The following is a 25,624-nucleotide window of genomic DNA, read 5'->3' on the forward strand; positions in this document are numbered from 1 at the left end:
GCATTGGTGATGTGCTACTGAGATTAGTAACAGAAGGTTTATAAGGAGCAATAACACTATAGTTCAATTTGATATGAATTTTGCTCAGTTCAGAGTCAAATAGGATACCAAGGCTGTAAAAAATCTGGTACAGCCTGAAATACTGGCTGGGAAGGAGGATGGAACTGGTGGCTGGGGGAGTTTGCAGCAAGGTGAAGACGATGACTTTGGGCTTCCAAATGTTTAGCTGGAGGAAGCTGCGTCTTATCTAAGACAGGACGTTAGACAAACAGTCTAACAGAGACAGCGGACGTATTGAGAGGTGGTGAAGGGGTAGAGATAAGCCTCCAGGCTTGCCGTCCAATCGGAGGGACGGCAGCTTTGAGGCCTCAGCACCCCCTCTGGGACAGGTGAGCACCTCTGAGACTGGTTAGGGATTGAAAGGGTGCCTCAACATGGCGACACCCTCGGAAAGGTGAATAAAAAAAAAATTAAATCACACGGGCCAAGCAGGCAGGATTCTCTGGACGGCCCCATGGGGTTGCAGGGGTGGCCTTCCCTCCCCATGGCCAACTCTTTGGGGCATGGAGCCTTCAGCTCCAATTGTGCCCTTTCACAGCTGCAGGGAGGCCACCTCTATGAAGCTGGCAGACGTCTCACATGACGAGAAGCAAAAGGCAGTGGTAGACATGTTTTTGTCACTGGAATGTTATTTCTTGTGGGGTTCGGCAGTGCTCAGTACTAGGTCCTTTGCTTTTCATGGTACATACTAATGATTTAGAATTAAATATAGGGGCCATAATTAAGAAGTTTGCAGATGTCCTCCCACCATCTACAAGGCACAAGTCAGGAGTGTGATGGATTACTTTCCACTTGCCTGGATGGGTGCAGCTCCAACAACACTCAAGAAGTTCGACACCACCCAGGACAAAGCAGGCCATTTGATTGACACCCCCTTGACCACCTTAAACATTCATTCTTTCCACCACAAGTAGACCATGGTTGCAGTGTGTACTATCCACAATTGACACTGCATCAAATCATCAAGGCTTCTTCAACAGCACCTTCCAAACCCATAACCTCCACCGCCTGGAGGAACAAAGGCAGCAGGCACATGGGGACACCACCACTTGCAAGTTCCCAAAGCCACACACCATCCTGACTTTGAACTATATCGCCGTTCCTTCACTGTCACTGGGTCAAAATCCTAGAACTTCCTACCTAACAGCACTGTGAGTGCACATTCACCATACAGGCTGCAGCGCTTCAAGAAGGCAGCTCACCACCATCTTCTCAAGAACAATTAGGGATGGGTAACAAATGCTGGCCTTGCCAGTGGCACTCACATCCCATGAACAAATAAAACAAAAGTTGTCATGGACTGATTAAAGTTTTTGCCTTCACTACCTGGATAGTATTTCAGGTCGCAGTGACTGTGTGTGCAGAAGTGTTTCCTAAACGTGTTCTTTATAAGTTAGAACCTGTTAACCCTTGTCCTCCAGTATTGATTGAACCTGAAATACTGTTTAGGATAAACCATTTCTATTCCACCGACAATCACCCACTGCAACATCTTACTGTCTTTTGAATCATTTCAGATTTTTTTCCCACCATTAACCAAGACCATTCCAAGTACTGAATACGTTTTGTCTAACATCAGTACGGAACTTGCAATTTGCTAATTTGTACCTTAAAACCCTGCCCCCGTCTGCTCAGGATAAACTTTATATGTCATGTAATGTTTTCCACGTCCCATCTAATTGTGTTGCTTTCAGGGTCGAAGAGTTCACGTTTGCTGTAAATCTCAGGTTCCTACTTTAACTTTTAAAAAATTGACAAATAAGAAGTCATTCAATAATAAACAATCAGGAGCGCTGCTCACCTGCTACTCTGGCCACCCAAACCGTGTAGATGGCCATCAGAGCCAGCAGCAGTTTCTCGACCATCTTCAACTTGGTCCGTTTTGCGCCTCGGAAAGCTGTTGCCATCCCATTCATGTGTGGACCTTTCATTGAAGGCAAGAGGGTCACCGCCCGTGCGCTCAGCTCCATACAATAATCGCTTGATGCCAACACATGCTCCTTTTAACCCGCCCATGTCCTCATAACCCCGCCCATCTCCCCAGGAATCCCCGCCCCTTCCCATTGGCACCGCCCACAACACTGACCGAAATGACCCACCCGCGGTGACAACTGGACCGGTGTTTACTGCACGGTCCCCAGTTCAGATGGATCACTCTCTCCGCCACTTGTGATGGAGCCTCATCAAACTGTCACAATGTAGTTAAGCAACTTTTAAGTGCTTTACTGTTCTTGCACGAACTTTTTTTTGAACATTAGAATAACTCAAATATAAAACATAAAATCATTTTTCAAATACAATAATAAGTAAAACAACGCTTTACCTTCATTACATTTCATCTAAGCCAAGGTTGCCAATGCTGGTTGGGTATAATCCCAGACAGCCTCATCACATATCCTCCCACCTCCAACCATATTGCTCAGACAAGAAAGCCTCCCAACATCTCCAATATTTGTATAACTAATAAATGAAAGTGTTCAAAGAAAATGAAAAAAAATATGTTAAAGGAATGCTTACCTTGAAGAAGTTCTGCTCTTCTCTCCAATGGGATTTTCGTTTGTCTCTTTCACCTTGTTCACCTTCATTGCTTTCTATTTCCCTCCTGGTGTTTGATAAAGTGTCGACCAAAACTCGTTTTCACAGCCACATCCCCTTCCTCAGTGACTGTCTCCGGCTCCAACTTATTCCACGTGGATTCTGACTGAAGTTTCATCCTTCATGTTTTGAATCCACCCAGGATTACAGGTATTCCCGAGAAATACAACGTTCCTCGGACTGCTGTTCTCGCTGCATCCTAAGATCCACACTTAGTGCCATGTGCTGCCACATGTACACACTGGACCTCTCTCTCCAGAAGCACCGCCTCACATTATCTCAAAGCTGTTCCACTCCGCAGTTTCATTTCATCCTTCGTCTTATCTGACGCATTAATAAAAACCTTTTTTCCTCCTTTCAGGTATGAAGGAAGGCAAGCTCCAGCAGCTGATGGGGACTAATGCCCCTCCAGATCCTTCTTCCCCTTCACTTCCCCCTGAGCCCATCCCTTCTGATCTGACCCATTGCCGTGTATTCACGATACCCTCTGACCTTCCCCTCTCTGATGCTGAACGTTCTGAACTCAGCAAAGGGCTCAGTTTTATCCCCTTACCCCACCTGAATGAATTTCGCGCTGGGCATGACATTGAGCTCTTTTTCTGTCGCCTTTGCCTCCGTGCTCACTTCTTTGACCAGGAGTCCTCCCCCCAGCCAGCAGACCCATTCGCTTGCCTCTAGCATTCACCCTCCACCTGGACCCCTCCCTTTGACCTCTTACCCACTCTTGAGCTTTTCATTGACAACTGTTGGCGAGACACTGACCGTCTCAATTTCTCTGCTCCCCTCACTCACTCTAACCTGTCTCCATCTGAACGTGCTGCACTCCGTTCTCTCAGGTCTAACGCCGATATTGTGATCAAACATGCTGACAAGGGTGGTGCTTTTGTTGTCTGGCACACCGACCTCTACCTTGCAGAGACTGAGCGCAAACTCTCCGACACTTCTTTCTACCTTCCCCTGGACTATGACCCCACCACCAAATATCAAGCGACTGTCCACAGGACTGCCACTGACCTCATCTCCTCCAGAGCTCTTCCCTCTACAGCTTCCAACCTCATTGTCCCGCAACCCCGGACAGCTCACTTCTACCTCCTTCCTAAAATCCACAAACAGGACTGTCCTGGCAGACCCATCGTTTCAGCCTGTCCCTGCCCCACTGAACTTATTTCTTCCCATTGTGACTCTATTTTTTCTCCCCTAGTCAAGTCTCTTCCCACCCTACACCATTTGGACAATTTCCAGTTTCCTGGCCCTAACTGCCTCCTCTTCACTATGGATGTCCAATCTCTCTACATCTCCATTCCCCACCAGGATGGTTTGAGGGCTCTCCACTTCTTCCTTGAACAGAGGCCCAACCAGTCCCCATCCACCAACACCCTCCTCCATCTGGCTGAACTTGTTCTCACATTGAACAACTTCTCCTTCAACTCCACTCACTTCCTTCAAGCAAAAGGTGTTGCTATGGGTACCCGCATGGGTCCTAGTTATGCCTGTCTTTTTGTGGAATATATCGAACATTCCTTGTTCCAGTCCTACTCAGGCCCCCTCCCCCAACTCTTTTTCCAGTACATTGATGACTGTTTCGGTGCCATTTCCTGCTCCCGCCCCGAACTGGAAAACTTAATCAACTTTGCTTTCAATTTCTACCCTTCTCTCACCTTTACATGGTCCATCTCTGACACTTCCCTTCCCTTCCTCAACTTCTCCGTCTCCATCTCTGGGGATTAGCTGTCCACTAATATTCATTATAAGCCCACCGAGTCCCACAGCTACCTTGACTGCACTTCTTCTCACCCTGCCTCCTGTAAGGACTCCATTCCATTCTCCCAGTTTCTCCGTCTACGACGCATCTGTTCTGATAATGTAATCTTCCACAACAGCGCTTCTGATATGTCTTCTTTTTTCCTCAACTGAGGATCTCCCCCAACTGTGGTTGACAGGGCCCTCAACCATGTCTGTCCCATTTCCCACACCCCTTCTCCTCCCTCTCAGATACGCGACAAGTTTCCCCTTGTGCTCACTTCCCACCCCACTAGCCTCCATATCCAAAGGATCATCCTCAGCCATTTCCACCATCTCCAGTGTAATGCCACCACCAAATGCATCTTCCCCTCCCTTCCCCTGTCAGCATTTCGAAGGGATCGTTCCCTCTGCGACACCCTGGTCCATTCCTCCATTACCCCCAACACCTCGTCCCCTTCCCACGGTACCTTCCCATGCAATCACAGGAGGTGTAATACCTGCCTTTTTACCTCCTCTCTCCTCACTATCCAAGGCCCCAAACACTCCTTTCAGATGAAGCAGCGATACACTTGTACTTCTTTAAATATAGTATAACTGTATTTGCTGCTCACAATGTGGTCTCCTCTATAGCGGGTAGACCAAAGGCAGATTGGGTGACTGCTTTGCGGAACACCTCTGCTCAGTCCGAAAGCATAACCCCGAGCTTCCGATCGCTTGCCATTTCAACACACATCCCCTGCTCTCATGCCAACATTTCTGTCTTTGGCCTGCTCCAGTGTTCCAGTGAACATCAATGCAACTTCGAGGAGCAGCACCTGATCTTCGATTAGGCACTCTCCAGCCTTGCAGACTGAACTTTGAGTTCAGTAACTTCAGAGCATAACTGACCTTTTTTTTTATATTTTATTTTTTAACCATGTGCCTGATTTTCATGCAGTCAGAGCTGCTCATTATTCTGCCATTAACAGTCTCTCTGGACTAATGCTTTGTCTTTCACCACAAGCATTACACGCTTTTTGCCTTTGTCCCAAGACAACTTTGTTATTTAATCTCTCCTGCCCTCTGCCCTTTCAAACACCTTCCCCTTTGTTCTCCCCACCACCCACCCCCCCCACCCCACCCCCTCCCCTTCACTTGCTTAAAACCTAATTCTTTTCTAACCTTTGCCAGTTTTGATGAAAGGTCACTGACCTGAAACGTTAACTATGATTCTCTCTCCACAGATGCTGCTAGACCTGCTGAGCATTCCCAGAATTTTTTGTTTTTATTTCAGATTTTCAGCATCTGCAGTATTTTGCTTTTATTATATTGTTAAAGACCCTATGCTTTTTCTCCTGGGCTGCTCACTGTAGTGGTTAGGACACTAAATCTTGGAGACTCCAGGTTAAACCTGGAGGATTAACAACATCCATCGAAGCAAGTACTTTGAGAAAATTCTTTAGCAATGGAAACAACACATCTTCACTGGCTGGGTCTTACTTACCCAGCAGAGTGGATCTTGCACTCTTGGCTGCTAACCCTTTCGGATTACCCCAGAGTTTCCCAGACTGGAGAATTCATCTCCCAGGTACGGCTGCGGGCAACCCAGGAGATAAACACTCTGCATTTGCAATTTCCTCCTATGTATGGTTTACTATGGATGGTCTGAGAGGGAATGGAATACAGGGAATTTGAGGGGCTGCATTGCATCCACAATTGGATCATATGTAGAAGCAGCAATACACTTTTACTAATGTAAAGCACACAGGCAAGAACTGTGAATGTAAACTATTTATCTCCTGCATTCCTACCCCAGGAGACTAACCTTCCATTCTGGGACACTGACTATCTGGAAGGGTTGGCAACACTGCACCAAGTTATCAAGGACATCCAGGCATAGTTCCTGTGCTTTAAAATATAGAAAGTTTTCTAAAAAGAGTAAACAGCTTTTACATAACTGTTTACAAAAGATTATGTAAAATAAATACTTAATGCAGTTTGCATCATGAAATCCAAAAATACATAGGAACATAGGAACATAGGAAGATAGGAACAGGAGTAGGCCATTCAGCCCCTCGAGCCTGAACTGCCATTCAGCCCCTCGAGCCGGTCCCACCATTCAATGAGATCATGGCTGATCTGCGGCCTAACTCCATATACCTGCCTTTGGCCCATATCCCTTAATATCTTTGCTTAACAAAAATCTATCTATTTCAGATTTAAAATTAACAATTGTTCTAGCTTCAACTGTGGTTTGTGGGAGAGTGTTCCAAACCTCTACCACCCTTTGCGTGAAGAAGTGCTTCCTAACATCTCTCCTCAACGGTCTGGTCCTAATTTTTAGACTATGCCCCCTAGTTTTAGAATCTCCAACCAGTGGAAATAGTTTATCTTTATCGAGCCTGTCTTTTCCTGTTAATATCTTGAAGACTTTGATCAGGTCACCCCTTTACATTCTAAATTCTAGCGAAAACAAGGCTATTTTGTGTAATCTCTCCTCGTAACTTAACCCCTGTAGTCCAGGTATCATTCTTGTAAAAGTACGTTGCACTCCCTCCAAGGCCAATATATCCTTCCTAAGGTGTGGTGCCCAGAACTGCTCACAGTACTCCAAGTGGGGTCTAACCAGGGTTTTGTACAGCTGCAGCATAACCTCTGTGTCTTTATACTCCAGTCCTCTAGATATAAAGGCTACCATTCCATTAGCCTTTTTGATTATTTTCTGCACTTGCTCATGGCATTTTAAAGATCTATGCACCTGAACCCCCAAGTCTCTTTGGAAATCCACTGTACTTAACCTCTTTCCATTTAGAAAGTACCCTGCTCTATCCATTTTGGTCCAAAATGGATAATCTCACACTTGCCCGCATTGAAATCCATCTGCCACAGTTTTGCCCACTCACCTAGTCTGTCGATATCTCTTTGCAATTTTATGCTATCATCTAGCAATATGAGTGATAGAGCTGTCAGATAGTTCCGAGAAATGATTTTAATGGGTATGTTTTTCAATTAATGTGACTATTTAGACATAAGTCTTCAGAATATTAATTGGATATATTAACGTATTTTACAAGTTCCAGGCAGAGGTTTCTGCTCAGATGGAATAGTTAGAGGAAAGTATTTAACATGTGTGGCCTAACTTTATAAGGCAAATGCAATATTTACAAATTGCGTACATGTTATGTCATCCAAACCTCCAGGAATAGCTCAGCGGATACAGTGAGTGTGACACAACGTGAAAAACAACAGGTAAAATCAACGGCAGAGAGTCAGCAAGCGTGGACAGAGCAGGCCTTGAGGGTAAACAATATGAAAGAGCAACAGACTTTCAGAGGTTGGTTTGCGAGCAAGTATTCCAGAGCCCAGAGGTAAGCGAGCATGGAACTGAAAGTGTTCAGGGATGTAGCAGAGGGCAGGGGAGTTATAAGTACAGTCCCTGAGGGTACACCTCAATCCGAGGGTCTGGGGGTAAGGGAGAAATGAGTCAGGGAGAGAGGTAAAAAAACACCTAAAGTGACATCACAAATGAAGGAGCTGATTGGTGAGTAGCTGGTAGCTCTTCAGATCAGGGACAAGTCTTAAGTTCATTTCTGGTAAGTAGTTATCTGATAAATAGAAACATGGCAGATCATTTCGGCAACACAGATTGCACATCTTGTGCTACTTGAGGACTTCAGGTTGCTTCTCGTGTCCTGGGCAACCACACGTACAGGAAGTGTCATCAGCTGGAGGAGCTGAGCTCTGGGTTTTAGAGTTTGATCAGCAGCTGAGGTCACTGCAGTGCACCATGAGGCTTGGAGCTACATAGAAAGCACGTTCCAAGAAGTGGTCAACCCACAGTTGAAGAGTGTGCAGGCAGAGAGGGAAAGGGTGACTGGGAGACAGACAAGAAGGACCAGGCAATAGTGCAGGAGGCTCCCAAGTGCATCTTGATCTATAACCGGTATTCAGTTCTGAATACTGGTGGCGGTGATGGTGCCTCTGAAGTGGACAGCCAGAGTCAATTATATGGCCCTATGGGTGGTTCAACTAAAGGATGGCAAAGCCGTGCAGGGACGAGAAAGGACAGAAAAACAATAGTGAAAAGGAATTCATTAGTTACAGAAACAAACATTTCAGGATGATATGTTGCCTCCCTGGTGCCAGGGGCAAGGATGTCACTCAGCAGCTGCAGAACAATGAGGGGGAGGGTGGGGGGGTGGAGGGCGGGGTGGTGTGGGAGAGTCAACAGCCAGAGGTTGTGGCCCATAGTAGGACCAATGACATATGCAGAAAGAGGCATTAGGTCCTGAAAGCAGTTTTTAGGGAACTAGGAAAGAAATTAAAAAGCAGGACCTCAAAGGTAGTAATCTCCAGATTACTCCCAATGCCATGCACTAGTGAGTACAGAAACAATTGGATAGTGCAGATGAATGCATGACAGGAGGGATGATGCAGGAGGGAGGTCTTTAGATTCCTGGAACATTGGGACTGATTCTGGGAGAGTTGAGGCCTGTACAAGTCAGCTGGATTGCACCTCAACAGGGTCGGGACCAATATGAGCAACAGGAGGGTTTAAACTAACTTGGCAGGGGACTGGGAACCTGAGCATAATTCAGAAGGGAAGTAAAGCTGGAAATGCAAGGCAGAAAATTAATGTGAGTGTGGAAAACACAGGAAAACAAGGCTAGAAAATAGTCAAAGGGGTTTGGCAGTGCTTGATTGCAAGGAGTTTGTGAATAAGGTAGCTATGCAGAGGGTGCAGATAGACACTTGGTATGATATCAGTTATTACTGAAATATGGCTTACAGGACAGGAATGACAGCTCAACATTCCTGGTTACAGGAGTTTCAGATGGGACAAAGAAGGGGATAACAAGGAACATTAGTTAAAGAAACAATTAAAGCTGTGAGGATATGTTAGAGGGAGCATTGAATGAAGCCATATGGGTTGAACAAGAACCAAAAGGGGACAATCACACTGATGGGAGTGTACTACAGACCCCAAACAGAAGGAGATATAAGAGCAAATTTGTAGGCAGATCTCTGCAAAGTGCAAAACACAATGGGGCAGAAAAAGTAGATTTCAACCACCCTAATATAAATTGGAATCACTGTAAAAGGTATTGAGGGCACAGAATTCTTAAAATACATTCAGACAAACTTTAGCCAGTATGTAGCAAAGCCAACAGGAGATGGGGCAGTTCTGATTTAATTTTAGGAATGAAGCTGGACAAGTGAAAGATGCATCAGTGGCAGTGTATTTTGGTAGTACTGATCATAATTCAGTTAAATTGAGCATTGTTATGGAAAAGGACAAAGTTAGACCAAGTAAAAGTTGTCAGCCGGGGAAAGGCTAAATTTACTAAGCTGAGATATGATTTAGCAAAGTGGACTGGAAACAATTACTTGGAGGTAGATCAGTGTGAGAGCAGTGTTCAATACTAGATCCCTTGCTTTTCATGGTATATATCAACGGTTTAATCTGAAATATAACGGGCATGATTAAGAAGTTAGAAGATGATACAAAAATAGGCTGTGTGGTTGATAGTGGGAAAGAAAGCTGTGGACTGCAGAAAGATATCAATGGACTGGTAAGGTGGGAAGAAAATTGGTAGAGAAGTGTCAGATAATGCATTTTGGTAAGGCAAACAAGGCAAGGAAATACACAATAAATGGTACAATATTGAGAAGTGTAGAGGAACAGAGGGACTTTGGAGTGCATGTCCACAGATCTGTGATGGTGTCAGGACAGGTAGATAAGGTGGTAAAGAAGGCAATTGGGGTACTTCTCTTCATTAGCCGAGGGATAGAATATAAGAGTACAGAGGCTATGCTAGAACTAATGTCTATTAGGGAAGGAAATCTGCTGTCCTTACTTGGTCTGTCCTACATATGACTCCAGATCCACAGCAATGTGCTTGACTCTTAATTGCCATCTGAAAGCAAACCACTCAGTTGTCAAGGGCAACTAGGGATGGGCAACAAATGCAGGCCTTGCCAGTGATGCTCATATCCCATGAAAGAACAAAAAAACTATATAAAACACCAGTTAGATCCCAGCTACAGTACTTTATACAGTTCTGGTCAATGCTTTACAGGAAGGAAGTGGTCACAGTAGAGAAGTTACAGGGGAGATTTACAAGGATATTGCCAGGAATGGAGAGTTTTAGCTATGAGGAAAGATTGGATAGGCTGATGTTGTTTCCTTCGGAACAGAAGTGAGTGAGGGGACATTTAAATTGGTGCATAAAATTGTGGGGCCTAGATAGAGTGGATAGGGAGGACCTATTTCCCTTAGCAGCGAGGTCAGTAACTGGGAGGGCATTGATTTAAAAGTAATTGGTAGAAGAATTATAGGTGAGTTGAGGAGAGATTTTTCATAGTTGTGGGAATTTGCAATTTTGGGGGAATTACTGCCCACAGCATAGAATGCCATCAATTAAAACCAGAGCATAAGCAGAAAGGATCTAGGAGCAGTACCTGCAGTTTTCACAGGGTTTCTCCCAATATCCCACCATAATTTCAGCAGAAGCTTGGGAGAACTCGGAAAATTCTATCCCAAGAAGTTTTATAAAAGAGATTGCATTATAGTTTATTCCTGTTTGTTTTTTATTTGCTGGTGAGAGACAATGTTGTCCACTTTGATTTTGGCGAATGAACAGGCAGACAGATGGCACAACCCTGTCACCGCCTCCCTCATCATTCAGGGCATCTGCAGGTAGAGCTGTTCTGTCAAGGCCATGAAGATGTATGACTGCCTGTAAATGGAGGTATGGGTTTGCCTCTGGTGCAGCCGAGCCTGCTGTTGCTCTCTTCTCAAACCCCCAAATAAAAGAGGGCTCTAATTGAGTACTCCAAAAAAACAACTAAAGCGGAAAACATTTGGCAAAAAACCTCCTTTGCAATTAGGTGCTGAAAGGGATAAAGGGTCAAAAAGTTATTTAAAAAACAGGCTCAAAATGCAGTCTTCTTACAGACCTCTTTAAATTTACTTCTGCTAAAATGCAACTCCTCGTAAGTCTATTAAGATTATTTTTGTTTGAGCATATTTACGCTTCATTGCTAGTTCAGCACGGATGCCAGGAAATTGCCTTCATCAAGCCTCATTTAAATATTGTAACTAAAACAGGTGGCTGCTTCCAGTGATATTTGAAAAGCTAATCAGAAAATTAAGTGGGGCACTAAACAGGTGGGGATCTAGTATAATAGATCTCTACTCATATTTAATTTTTTTTAGTTTAGAGATACAGCACTGAAACAGGCCCTTCGGCCCACCGAGTCTGTGCCGACCATCAACCACCCATTTATACTAATCCTACACTAATTTCATATTCCTACCACATCCTCACCTGTCCCTATATTTCCCTACCACCTACCTATACTAGGAGCAATTTATAATGGCCAATTAACCTATCAACCAGCAAGTCTTTGGCATGTGGGAGGAAACCGGAGCACCCGGAGGAAACCCACGCAGACACAGGGAGAACTTGCAAACTCCACACAGGCAGTACCCGGAATTGAACCCAGGTCGCTGGAGCTGTGAGGCTGCGGTGCTAACCACTGCGCCACTGTGCCGCCCTATGATCACCTTTACATCAATTTATCAGAAATAACTGATTGGATAACTTACCACATAAAAAGAACATTTTACAGAAAAGAAACATGCTGCCTCATAGTTTTTCCAAACAGTTTTGGAAGTTTTCTAAGAAACAGCAAATAAAAAACAAACAGGAATAAACTATAAACTATAATGCAATCTCTTTTAAAAAACTTCTTGGGATAGAATTTTCCGAGTTCTCCCAAGCTTCTGCTGAAGTTATGGTGGGATATTGGGAGAAACCCTGTGAAAATTGCAGGTACTTGTGTTACGAACCCATGTGTCTGGATTTAAAAGATATCCCACAGGTCAATACCGCTCGGGCAGACCACACTCTGACAGAATGACCAAAAGCACAGAAGGTCTAGATTGGGAGTCGGGTGGGGGTCCCTTACCAGGTTTATGGCAGATGAAGATGAACATTTGATCAGTAAAGTGAAAAAAGGTGGGTCTAATGAGCCCCCAGAAGTACAAAGAGCACGGTGGAAGGGCCAAGAGAAAGGTCGGAAGGATAAGGCAATTATGATCACAATCAATTCTTGTATTGGACTCTGCCGGTGAGTCCACAAACATTTCCAAAGGCAGAAGCAAATTAACAGCAAGTCCAGAAACAAGTCCAGAGATAGAAAGAAGTTTCAGAAAACAACTGGTAGAAATTATATTGGAAGTACCACAGCAGTCTAGAATGCTGTTGAAAGGACAAAAGAAGGACAACGTGTGTGTGTGTGAAGTCTATGTTGGTGTTTAGTCCCTCTGTGTGTTCGGAAGTTGTTGAATGGTAAATGTGAATGTGTCTGAAGCGTCTGAGTGAAGTTGTATTAAATTGGTGTAAGTTAAAAGAAGAAGAAGCTAGAAGAAGCTATGATAAAGATGAATGTTTAAGTTACTAGAAAGCATCACTTTCTAACTTGCTTTGTTTGGTGGTGGTGAAATTTATAGGGTGGGTCCAGGTTGTACAGATTTCTGACAACCCTGTCAGTGAGGCAGACCAGTAGATGCAGGGGTCCACTTGTAAAGACAGATAATTTAAAGCAGTCTGGCTGTTGGTGTATCAGGCTAAGTGTAAGCAGCAGGAGGAAAAGTGTAGACAGTCGGAGTTAGAACTGAGTAAATTAAGGAACGAGAAGGAAGATAGGTGTGCCATAGTTGACAGGACAAAGAGTCAATTACAGAAAGAAAAGGATAAACGAGGGGAGGAATGACCCAGTCATATAGAAGAGACAGGTCGGTAGGCTGGAAGAGTGGAGTTCCTGAAGGGATATTGTGAAGCTATATCAAGGGAAAGAGGGAGGCGGACGAGAGACTATTGAAGCAGAGGTGTAGTGAAGCTGAGCAGGAGTGAGACAATGTTAAGGCTGCCGACCGGGTTTTACAGTCAGAGTGTGAGACCAGGATAGACCATGCATTATGTCACAGAATAATCAGTAGGTTAAAAGGTAAATTACAGCAAAGAGAGGGAGCATTTGTTCTCTGCAACTAACTGGGGAAGAGGGCTCTGAACCCAGGACAGACAACAGGGAGACTGGTGATGATAGTAAAGGTGAAGATTTAAGGTGGGTAGAGTCAGATGAGGTTGGCCAAATGATAGGGTATCCAGTGAGTAGACCAGGTAGAATGACCCTAAAACTCGAGAAGTATAGACCCCACCAGAGGTCAACAGAGTTTGTGAGTGTTAGAGAAGGAATTTGTAGTCCCATTCAATTCCGTGGAATTGGAGAAGCTAGCCTCAGGGACAGGGAAACTGACAGAAGGGAAAGAGCCGTATGGTCATTCTCTAGATGGATCACCATGGGTTAGATAAGACAGAAGAGAATAAGTTGTTGCAGTTCACCCTAAGCTGAGGGATTTACTCAGCCCTACCAGAGGAAGGGAGAATGGCTCAAGGCAACTGGTACAAAATGAATACTTGGGTAACTAGGGCTATGGGCCTCAGAAAAGGGGACGCATCGCAGCTAGTTCAGAATACTTGTTAAAAAATGATTGTGAAAGGCTGTTACATAACCTCTTGGAGTTTGTCTGCTTTGTGAGAATTTATCTTTTTCCTTTAGTTTCTAATTATAGTTGTTGCAAGACATTTGAAGAAAGGAGAATTGAGATTGGTGACATATGTAATTTATTTCTGTTTCCCTTCCTTTAAACACACGTGCTACTCTTTTCTACGTGTATGGGTGTGTGTGAATTTATTCATTTTATTTGGGCGCATGATGTTTGTGTGCTTGAATTTGTGATTTTCAGTGCGATTTTAAAACTAAGGCATACAGGCACAAACTACTGGATACTGGGGATAAAGTTCCAATTTTTTGTTTTCCAAATATAAAGATATAATCAAATGTGGTTAAGTAGGGAACATCAGAACTTGGAAGTTATTCTAAAGGACAGGGAAAGATTGCCAGGAGTAGGGGATCAAGTGATTATTAGGGTCCTACTTGCAAAACCAGGTTGAGCATCTCGCTGACAAGGACCTTACGAGGTCCCGATGACCAGCAACACTCGTACTTGTGGATGTGGAAGGGAAAGGCCAGTGGAAACACTGGACACAGATCAAGGAGTATGGAAACGTAAAGAATAAGGACTAACCGTCTGTTATGTTCTCTCTTTACAGGACCATGAAAATCACAGTACTGCTGATATGTCTGGCAACCACAAGCGCGGAAGGAACCAAGACGGTTGACTGGGGGACCCAACAAGGCCTGTTCTATAAGGACACGAGTGATGCTAATTGTGATCAGGCACGTGGAACATTAAATGTCACGGTTAACAAACTAGTACGCCTAAGCAGTAGCTCAGGGCAGTTGGGAATGGGAAATAGCAGTGCCTGAAGTTGCAAAGCGTGACAATGAAGGTTCCCTTTATACTTAAAGCAGTCATGCATAAATCTAGAGTCAGTATTACCCACTGTAGTTCATAACCCCTATTCTATCTGTATGCAGTTACTTGTTGGATTAAAAACAAGAAATGCTGGAACCACTCAGCAGGTCTGGCAGCATCTGTGAAAAGAGAAGCAGAGTTAACGTTTCGGCTCAGTGACCCTTCACTGACCCGAAACGTTAACTCTGCTTCTCTTTTCACAGATGCTGCCAGACCTGCTGAGTGATTCCAGCATTTCTTGTTTTTATTTCAGATTTCCAGCATCCGCAGTATTTTGCTTTTACTTGTTGGATTAAGTTCTATTCAAGTTATTTGTTATTGAATTGTCTAACCAAGGTGAATGTTGACTGCAGGGTCCCATTTTGGATAATCTGTTCATTATTTGTATCCTGAACGAGAGAGGTTGTTAGACTCCATACATGAGCACATTGGCTAGCTTCGTGGCTGAACTGCACAGCCAGATTCACTGATTCAATGTAACTCTTAATTTAAAAAAAATTGAATTGCTAGAATTGTGCAGAGCCAGTCGGTATTTATTAATGAATTACAGCTGTTAGCTATAATGAGCTTGCTGACTCCTAAATCATATTGAGCAAAGTAATGTTTAAATGGAATTTTAAGTTAGATTTGAATTTAACCAACATGCTAGTAAAATACTAAAGAACCAGGAGCATTCAAACCCTTCTCAGGGTAGAGAATACAGGGATCATGGGAGATAGCAAATGGCCAAAGTGCTACCTTGTACCCAAATATGCGACCCAGAGCAATTCCCTCCTTACAGGATCTCGCTGGCTGGGTGTAGGGAATAATGTCGTCTGTCCACATCCCATAGGGATAGGGACAAGAACCGTGCATGGTTTTAATATCACCCTAAACTGTACCCTTGAAATTTCCAGTGCCTGCCATGAACTGACGCAGGTGGCACATTGTGGAGAAGGGGAATACTGCGTGACCACCAGCAAACCTCAATACCAGTATGGTAACATCCACTGCCCAGTGATCAACTCGAGCTTCTGCTTCCACTCCCCAACGCCAATCAGATATTCAGCGATAACTCACATCGGCCTCCTCGTAGGGAGTGGATGAGCAATACCGACGATCTAACGGAGGACTTGTTGAGATACCTGCTTCCCGAGGGGAAGTGAATCCTTAAACTGCTGGAACATCTACTGAAGGTGAGGGAAGAGGCCCGGACAGCAATGAAACAGCATCACCGAATCCAACAGGAGGTCAAACAACTGGGAGAGGATGTGGAAGCCAAACTGATGGATGCATCGTGGTGGGAGACAGTTTGGGACTGGGGTTCACCCCCGGATTAGAATTGATTCCCATGTACTGGTAGCGGTGCAGTTGCTAGTTTCTAATCAGAATTATGGTTGAATGTTGTACCCTGGCATCTAAATTGAGATGTTAGACGTAATTTAGAAAATGTAACTGTGCAAATCTAACTACCAGTGTGGCCAACAGTGACGGAGAAAGGAGCGCTTAGAGTAGCTGGCCATCTTGCTAGTAGCCAAGGGCCAAAAGGGGGACTGAAGTGGTGTACCCTGGGAGTACTGCAGGCTTGATTAATATTGCTGTAATTAATGTAGCACAATACAAAGTATCAATCCCAGACTAAGCCAGGTAACTAGGACACAGGTGAGGTCATAAGAGGATGCTAGGGAAGGATCCAAAGCTCATCGAAACCGGCAGGATCCCCGAATTATTCGATGGGCAGAAGATTCCAGGATGATGGCTACCTTGGGCCAGGCGCTGGCCAAGGGACAAAAGGGGGGGATGTATAAGGGGAGACCGGCCTATGGGGATCAGCGGATATTTAGCATAAAACATAGGCCTCTGAAACTTGAGAAAAGCTTGTCTGTGAGACAAAGAACCACATGAATAATCTAATCAAGAGGTTGACAAGATGAATAATATAATCAAAGAAGAATGATCAAGGAAAGATGAGTTCAGGGAAGAAAGTAACATAGGAAGATGATGTAATTAAAGAAACAGCTTATCAAGTAAACCTCCTGTAAACTGTATAAAATGACTGCTCAAACATCGTACTAGTAGAATCCCTACGATCATACGTGAGAGTAAGACTTCTCCTTGTATGCTCGTAATAAAGATCGCTTGTTTGAACAAGACATCTGGATACTAGGACAAGCCCTCACCCCTTACATCTGGAAGCTAAATATCCAAATACATGAGCATATCCAGCATTCAGCGTTCTCACAATCTTGATTGGTTTACTGGAGGTAAGCAGTTGCTGATGCAAGTCTTTAGCTTCAATTGCTGGAATGACTCTTTGATTGAGTATGCTGACAATATACTTACTCATTTTAGAGTGAGCTGTTCACCATGGTACTCGAAAGAAGCTCCTGGAATTCACTGCTCACATTGTGAGGACTGAAACAAGCACCTAACAGATACATAATGACCAGATGGATACAACCCTCTTTTGGTGGGGAGAGGGGAGTAAGTTCCACAATGATATGCCTGGTGACCAGAGATTTTAACTCAGTCTTGTTAATCTGATAACTGAGTCTGATGTGCCTACAGCACTCCTGGGCAGCATTGATAATTGATCAGTGAACCTGGCTCATGTCATGGGACCTGAAGGGATAAACTCATCAGTGGAGTTTGATTCTTTCCACTTAACTCCAGATAATCCTACAACCTAATGGCCTAAGATGCAGGGTAATTCCTAGCTGGACAAACAGCAAGATGTTTTTCAATGTACCGAGCTGGTAAGTTGCATGGTTTTTGCTGGTTAAACTCTAGCAATACTCATATGTATTTGAGGGTTCCTCAGCCAATCTCTGCTTAAGGTCTCTGGGCTTAGGTGGTAAATTGTGTCCCCACAGGCAAATGGAAACTACCTATGTGGATCTTACAAGGTAGAATGTCAAGCAACTAACAAAGATGAAACAAAAAAATGGAAACAGACACGTCAGATGCCCAAATGAACAAAAACAAAATTCATAGTAAATCCAAAATTGAGGAAAATTGTGATGAATATATTAAGCTAAAAATGAACTTGGGCTAAGATGGGGTTGGTTGGTTTAACAAAATAAATTTAACAAAAGTAGCAAAACAGAATTCTAAGGAACTCTCTGTTGAATTGTGTGAATGCTTTGCAAGCTCTGTTGCCATCTACATAATAGACATTCAGACAGCAGCACCCCTAGAGTATATATTAACAATACCACTACACAATAAAGGGAGAATATCAGATAAGCAAAATGCAAACTAAGATAAAATGAAAAACTGCAAATTCTGAAAAGTTGAAAAATGTAAGTAGCAGAAATATACATTACGATTAAAGTCGCTATTTTTATTTGTGATTTCTATCACATATTCATGATTGTTTTTCAAGTTGACGGACTATTAAAATAATTTTTAAATTCCTGCTCTTGCTGTTGAAAATCAGATCCTCAAATGCTTCTGTATTGCATTCATGCAGCAAAATGCAACAAATTGTCTTGTAATTTTTCAGTGTTAAGAACAAGGAGAAATATCTTGAGTTTAGAAAGAAGATTTTAAGCAGTGATTGAGATTGACCTGCAAAAAGGAACATTCTACAAACACTGCCTCAAAACATCAGGTTTTTGGCTGGTCAGAGCTAGTATGTGCACTGGAAAGCAATTAAGTTGAATTACTAATTTAATAAAAACTATTTTAATGTTTTTGTGCATTGTACTTACTTTCTAAAACCTATATTTACAATATATTTATTTTTATCCATAATACACAAGCTTTTAACACTAAACCTAAACACCAGCCTGCTAGGCCCTGGATCCATACAGATCAAACTTCTTGATCAAAATGGCTGAGAACTAGTGCAAAATGCACAAAGATTAAGGAAGATACACAAAAAAAAGTGAAACTGAAACAACATGCTCAAATGGAGGAGCCACAGTGGTTAGCTGCGAAAGCAATGGTGAGCACTCTCATCTCTGCTAATCGATAAGCTCAGCCTGAATATCGTTTGTTTAAAAAGAAATTAATCAGGGCTGCGGTTGTAAAAAAGAGGGTTCTCCATGCACATCAGGTGAACCTTCAAGCAAGAATCAGACCAAATGCAGTTAAGTTGAGAACAGAAGTGAAGAGAAAAATAAGATTGGCAAAGAGAGAATATGAGAATAGAATGACAGTTAACATAAAAGGGAACCCGAAAAACTACCAGCATGTAAGTAGTAAGCAGGTAGCAAGAAGTGGTGTGGGGCCTATTAGGGTCAAAGAGGGTGATAAAAGCTTAGAGGCACAGGGCAAGGCTAGAATACGTAATGAGTACCTTGTATTGGTGTTTACTAAAGAAGAGGATGCTGACAAAATATTGCTCAAAGCGGAGAGGGTAGATGGAAGGGATAGGATGAAAATTGATAGGAAGGATGTATTGGAAAGGCTAGCTATGCTTAGAGTGGATAGGTCGCCTGGTCGGGATGTCTTGCATTCCAGGTTGCTAAAGGAATTGGGAGTTGAGATAGTGGAAGGGCTTGCCATAATTTTCCCTAAATATGGGGGAGGTGCCAGAGGATTGGGGAGTGGCAAATGTGACACCCTTATTCAAGAAATGGTGCAAGGATAAACCTAATAATTACATGCAGTCAGTTTAACATCAGTAGTGGGTAAACAATAATCAAGGAAAAAGTCGCAGGCACTTAAGAGAGGTTTGAGTTAATTTTGGAGAGCCAGCACGGCTTTGTTAAAAGACAGAACATGCTTGACTAATCTAATTGAATTTTTTGATGAAGTAACAGGGAAGGTTGATGAAGGGAAAGCAATGGATATGCTTATAAAGATTTTAAGAAATCATTTGACAAAGTATGACATAAAAAGCTGGTTGACAAAATTGAGGCACATGGAAATGGAGAGTCAGTGTCAGCTGGGTAAAAACTTGGCCTAAGGACAGTTGTAGTAAATGGTTGTTTTTTTAGACTGGAGGATGGTAGACAGTGGTTCAAGGACCACTTTTTTGCTGTATAAAAATGACTTGTACATTGGAATACAGAGTAACATTTCAAAATTTGCTGATGATACCAAAGATGTGGCAGGCAGCGATGATGATACCAATCAACTGCAACAGGACATAGATAGGCTAGCAGAATGGGGAGACAAGTGGCAGATGGAATTTAATACAGAGAAGTGTCAGGTGAAACATTTTGGCAGTAGGGATAGGGAGAGGCAATATAGACTAAATGACACAGTTCTAAAGAGAGTGCAGGAACAGAGGGACCTGGGGATTCTTTGAAGGTGGCAGGACATATTGAGAGAGTCGTTAGCAAAGCATATGGGTTCTTGGGCTTCATCAATAAAGTTGTTGAGTACAAAAGCAGGAAAATAATGCTGAACCTGTATAAAGCTCTGTTAGGCCACAACTAGATGATTGCATCCAATTCCAGTCACCACACTTTAGGAAGGATGTGAGAGTCCTTAAGAGGGTGCAGAAATTTACCATAGTGCTTCCAAGAATGAGGGATTTTACCACATGGTTAGGTTGGAGAAGCTGGGATTGTTCTTGGAGCAAAGGAGATTGAGGGGAGACTTGATAGAGGTGTACATGATTATGACAGGTTTAGATAAGATAGACAAAGAAAAGCTGATGGTACAAGGTCTAGGGGACACAGGTTTAAGATTTTGGGCAGGAGATGCAGGGGGGATGTGAGGAGGAACTGTTTTACACAGCAAGTGGTAATGACTTAGAACTTGCTGCCCACGAGGATGGTGAATTTAAATTTGCAAGCTAAGCTGATCGCAGGCGCCAGCAGAGAATAAAAAAGAGAGTGCAGGGGAACAGCATGGACTGATCAGAGACACCAGCAGTAGTGGCAATGATGAATAAAAGAGAGTGGGGTGGGGAACAATATGGACCTGATCAGAGGCAACAGCAACAGCAGAGAATGAGAGAGAGAAAGCAGGGAACAGTGCAGAGCTGATGGGACACATTCACAGCTGTGGCATATTCCTTCACGGTGTGTTTCCAAGTAAAAGAAAGGAGTGATGTCACAGGACAGCAGGCAGGTGATTGGTTGGTGAGTATTAAGTTTTTTTAATTGCAGCAGTTTAAACTAGGACTGGGAAACTATAAAATACTGTATTAAATTTATAGCTAAACTAGTTAAACTGATTAATATAACTACAACTGATCGTTGAATAATCGGGCAAAAGGAGAGGCCCAGGAGCAGAGCAATACTGACAGAGTCTGAATCAAATGGAAGGTTAGAACAACAATAATATCGCAAGGTGACGTCACAGGTCAGAGTTATGTGGAGTGAGTATACTGGTAAGATTTTATTTTAATTTAATCAACTATAACCTAAGACTAGATCAATTAATTATGAAACCTAAAGCCAAATTGATAATTTCAGTGTTCAATTAATCAAATCTAAGGGATAACGTTTAAATTAAACAAAGGGATAAAGCTTAAGCAAGGGATAGTAGCACTAAAAGGGTTCTAAATTTTTTGCTAAGTTAAAATTTGAGGTATATATATATAAGAGTTTAGTAAATTATGAGTTAATGCCCCATGAAATCACGTGACATCAGCACAAGGGAAGCAGTTGATTGGTGAGTAGCTGGTGAGTCCTTAGTTAAGTCTTAAATTTATTTTGGCTAAGTCAGTTAATAGTCTAATAATAGAGACAAGATAGAGCATTGCATCTCAATCCTGTAGAATGCACATCCTATTTCATGTGGGAACTCACAACCACATGTGCAGGAAGTGTCATCAGTTTCAACTCCGGGTTTCGGAGCTTGAGTGGCAGCTGGCGTCACTGATGTGCACCCATGCGGTTAAGAGTTTTGTGGCTAGCATGTTTCTTGATGTGGTCACCCTATAGCTTAAGGCGGTGTAGGCAGAAAGGGAATGGGTAATTACTATCCAGTCAAGGAGGACCAAGTAGGTAGTGCAGGAGTCCACTGAGTGCATCTCACTCTCCAACCAGTATTCAGTTCTGGATACTGATGAGAGTGATGATTCCTCTGGAGAGTGTAGCCAGAGCCCCAAGTTCACAGCTCCATGGCTGGCTCAGCTGTACAGGGGGCAGAAGGACGGTTAGGAAAGTAATAGTGATAGGAAAGTAATAGTGATAGAGAAGTAATAGTGATAAGAGATTCTATAGTTAGGGGAACAGATCGGTGTTTCTGTGGCCACAGGCATGAAGCCAGGATGGTACGTTGCCTCCCTGGTGCCAGGGTCACAGATGTCACTGAGCAGCTGCAGAGCACTCTGAGAGGAAAGGGTGAAGAGCTACTGGTTGTGGTCCACATCGGTACCAAGGACATAGGTAGAAAAAGGGATGAGACCCTGCAGGCAGATTTTAGGGAGCTCAGAAAGAAATTAGCAACCGGGACCTCAAAGGTTGTAACCTCCGGATTACTCCCAAGGCCACGTGCTTGTGAGTATAGAAATAGGAGAATACACCAGATGAATGTGTGGCTGGAGAGATAGTGCAGGAAGGAGGGCTTCAGATTTCAGGGGCATTTGGACCGGTTCTGGGGAAGGTGGGACCTTCCAAGCCGGATGGTCTTCACCAGAACAGGATCGGGACGAATATTCTTGCAGGAAGGTTTGCTAGTGCTGTTGGGGATGGTTTGAACTAGATTGGCAGTGGGATGGGAACCTGAGGGAAGTTTCAGATAGGAAAAATTCAGAGCAGGGAATGGAAAGCAGAAAATTAGCAAGTGACTCTGTAAGACAGAAGCAGCGAAGGTTAAAAAGTGTACAGCACAGGAATTTGGCAATGTTAAAAATTCCAAGAGTATAGCAAATAAAGCCAATGAGCTGAGGACACAGATAGACACATGGCAGCATGATATCATTGCTATAACGGAAGCTTGGTTTGAAGAGGGGCAAAAATGGCAGCTCAGCATCCTTGGATATAGAGTTTTCAGGCAGGATAGAGAGGGGGATAAAAAGGAGAGGGTGTAACATTATTGGTTAAAGAATCAATTACAGTTGTGAGGAGGGATGATATGCTCAAAATCATCAAATGAGGCCATATGAGTTGAGTTCAAAAATAAAAAAGGGGCAGCCACACTACTAGGAGGGTACTGTAGACCCCCAAATAGTGAGAGGGAGATAGAAGAACAAATATGTAGGCAAATTTTTGATTGCAAAAACAATAGGGCAATAATAGTTGGGGATTTCAAATACCCTAAATATCAACTGGGATGCAAACAGTGTGAAGGACACAGAGGGTACAAAATTCTTGAACTGCATTCAAGGGAACTTTTTTTAGCAGCACGTAACAAGCCCAATAAGAGGTGATGCAAATCGACATTTAGTCTTAGGAAATGAAGCTGGGCAAGTGGATGAAGTAGCAGTGGGTGATCATTTTAGAAATAGTGACCATAATACAGTCAGATGTAGCATTATTATGGAAAAAGACAAAGATAGAACAGGAGTAAAAGTTCTAAATTGGGGGAAGGCAAATTTTACGAAGCTAAGAGGTGATCTGGCGAAACTGGACTCGATGCAGCTACTTGAAGGAAAATCAGTGGCAAACCAGTGGCAGGCATTCAAAAGCAAGATTCTACAGGCAGTGTAGCCATGTCTCCACAAAGAGAAAGGGTGGTACTGCCAAATCTACAGCTCCCTGCTTATCGAAAAGCACACAGGGTAAGATAAAGCAGAAAAAGACAGTCACAAAAAACTTAATACTTTAGAAAGCCTCGAGGAGGATAGAAAGTGCAGAGGTGAAGTAAAAAAGGAAATTAGGAAAGTAAAGAGAAGATATGAAAAAATATTGGCAGGTAAAATCAAGGAAAACCCAAAGATATTTTATCAGTACATTAAGAGCAAGAGGATAACTAAGGAAAGGGTTGGGCCTATCAGAGATGTACAAGATAACTTGTGCATGGATGCAGAAGATATGAGCAAGGTTCTTCATGAGTACTTTGTCTCCGTCTTCACAGAGAGGGATTATGCAGACCTTGTAGTTAAAGAGGAGGAGTGTGAAATATTAGATATGATGAGCATGAGAGAGGAGTACTAGAGGGTCTGACATCCTTGAAAGTGGATAAATTACCAGGGTCGGATGGATTGTAGCCCAGGCTGTTAAAGGAACCCAGGGAGGAAATGGCGGATGCTCTGAGGATCATTTTCAAATCTTCACTAGATACAGGCGAAGTACTAGAGGATTGGAGGTCTGTGAATGTCGTACCACTTGTTAAAAAGGGTGTGAGGGATAGGCCAAATAATTATAGGCCGGTCAGTCTGACCTCGGCAGTGGGCAAATTATTAGAATCAATTCTGATAAATAGGATAAACTGTCACTTAGAAAGGCATGGATTAATCAGGGATAGTCAGCATGGATTTGTTAAGGGAAGGTCGTGTCTTATCAACTTAATTGAATTTTTTGAGGAAGTAACAAGGAGGATTCATGAGGGTAGTGCAGTGGATGTTGTCTACATGGATTTTAATAAGGCATTTGACAAGATCCCACATGGCAGACTAGTCAGAAAAATAAAAGCCCATGGGATACAGGGGAATGTGGGGAGTTGGATCCAAAAATTGGCTCAGTGACAGGAAACAAAGGGTAATGGTCAACGGATGTTTTGGTGAATGGAAAGCGGTTTCCAGTGGCATTCCACAGAGCTCAGTGTTGGGTCCCTTGCTGTTTGTGGTATATATTAATATATTAATGATTTGGACTTAAGTGTGGGAGGCATGATTGTAAATTTGCGGATGACACAAAAATTAGGCATGTAGCTGATAGTGAAGAGGATAGCTGTAGACTCCCGAATGATATCAATAGTTTGGTTGAGTGGGCGGAAAAGTGGCAAATGGAATTAAATCCGGAGAAGTGTGATGTAATGCATTTCGGGAGGGCAAACAAAGCAAGGGAATACACAATAAATGGGAGGACATTGCAAGGGGTAGCAGAAGTGCGAGACTTTGAGTGCATGTCCACATGTGCCTGAAGGTGGCAGGTTAGGTAGATAAAGGAGAGAAGGTGGGATATGGAATGCTTTCCTTTAATGGCTGAGGTATAGAATACAAAAGCATAGATGTAATGCTGGAACTGTATAAAACGCTGGTTAGGCCACAGCTTGAGTATTGCTTACAGTTCTGGTCACCACATTACAGGAAGGACATAATTGCTCTGGAGAGAGTACAGCAGAGATTTACAAGAATGTTGACAGGGCTTGAAAATTGCAGCTATGAGGAAAAATTGGTTGTTTTCCTTAGAACAGAGGAGGCTGAAGGGTGACTTAATTGAGGTGTACAAAATTATGAGAGGCCTAGGTAGAGTAGCCAGGAAAGACCTGTTTCCCCAAATGGAGAGGTCGGTTACCAGGGGGCACAGATTTAAGGTGATTGGTAGAAGGATCAGAGGGGACATGAGGAAATATTTTTTCAACCAGAGGGTGGCTGGAATTTGCTGCCTGGATCAGTGGTGGAGGCAGAAACCTGAGTGCTGTAACCTGCAAGGCTACGGACCAAGTGCTGGAAGGTGGGATTAGAATGGGTGGCTAGTATTTTCAGCCAGTGCAGACAAGATGGGCTGAATGGCCTATTTCTATGCCATAACTTTTCTACAGTTGTAAGGTATATAATAGGGTTCCCTAAGGATCTGTATTAAGACTGTTGCTTTTCTTAGTCTATATTAATGACCTAGACCTGGGTGCACAGGGCATAATTTGAATTTTGCAAATGACACAAAACTTGGAAGTATTGTGAACTGTGAGGAAGATAATGATGGACTTCAAGAGGACATGGAGAGGCTGGTGGAATGGGTAGACACGTGGCAAATGAAATTTAATGCAAAGAAGTTTGACGTGATACATTTTGGTAGGAAGAATGAGGAA

The 25,624-nt window shown here is 43.2% G+C and overlaps 1 protein-coding gene across 8 annotated transcripts in view; it reads right to left on the bottom strand.

Moving 5' to 3' along the window:
* The window catches only part of LOC137383885 (sushi, von Willebrand factor type A, EGF and pentraxin domain-containing protein 1-like), a 202,214-nt gene extending 200,203 nt beyond the window's left edge, over nt 1–2,011 (bottom strand). For all 8 annotated transcript variants that reach the window (XM_068057250.1, XM_068057245.1, XM_068057248.1 and 5 more), the window contains exon 1: nt 1,862–2,011. In XM_068057250.1, coding sequence (XP_067913351.1) covers nt 1,862–1,991 — 130 coding nt within the window. In that variant the 5' untranslated portion in view covers nt 1,992–2,011. The remainder of the gene's footprint in view (nt 1–1,861) is intronic.
* Between the last annotated feature and the right edge of the window lie 23,613 nt (nt 2,012–25,624).

The sequence above is a fragment of the Heterodontus francisci genome, chromosome 25, assembly GCF_036365525.1.
Source record: "Heterodontus francisci isolate sHetFra1 chromosome 25, sHetFra1.hap1, whole genome shotgun sequence".
Taxonomy (NCBI): Eukaryota; Metazoa; Chordata; class Chondrichthyes; order Heterodontiformes; family Heterodontidae; genus Heterodontus; species Heterodontus francisci.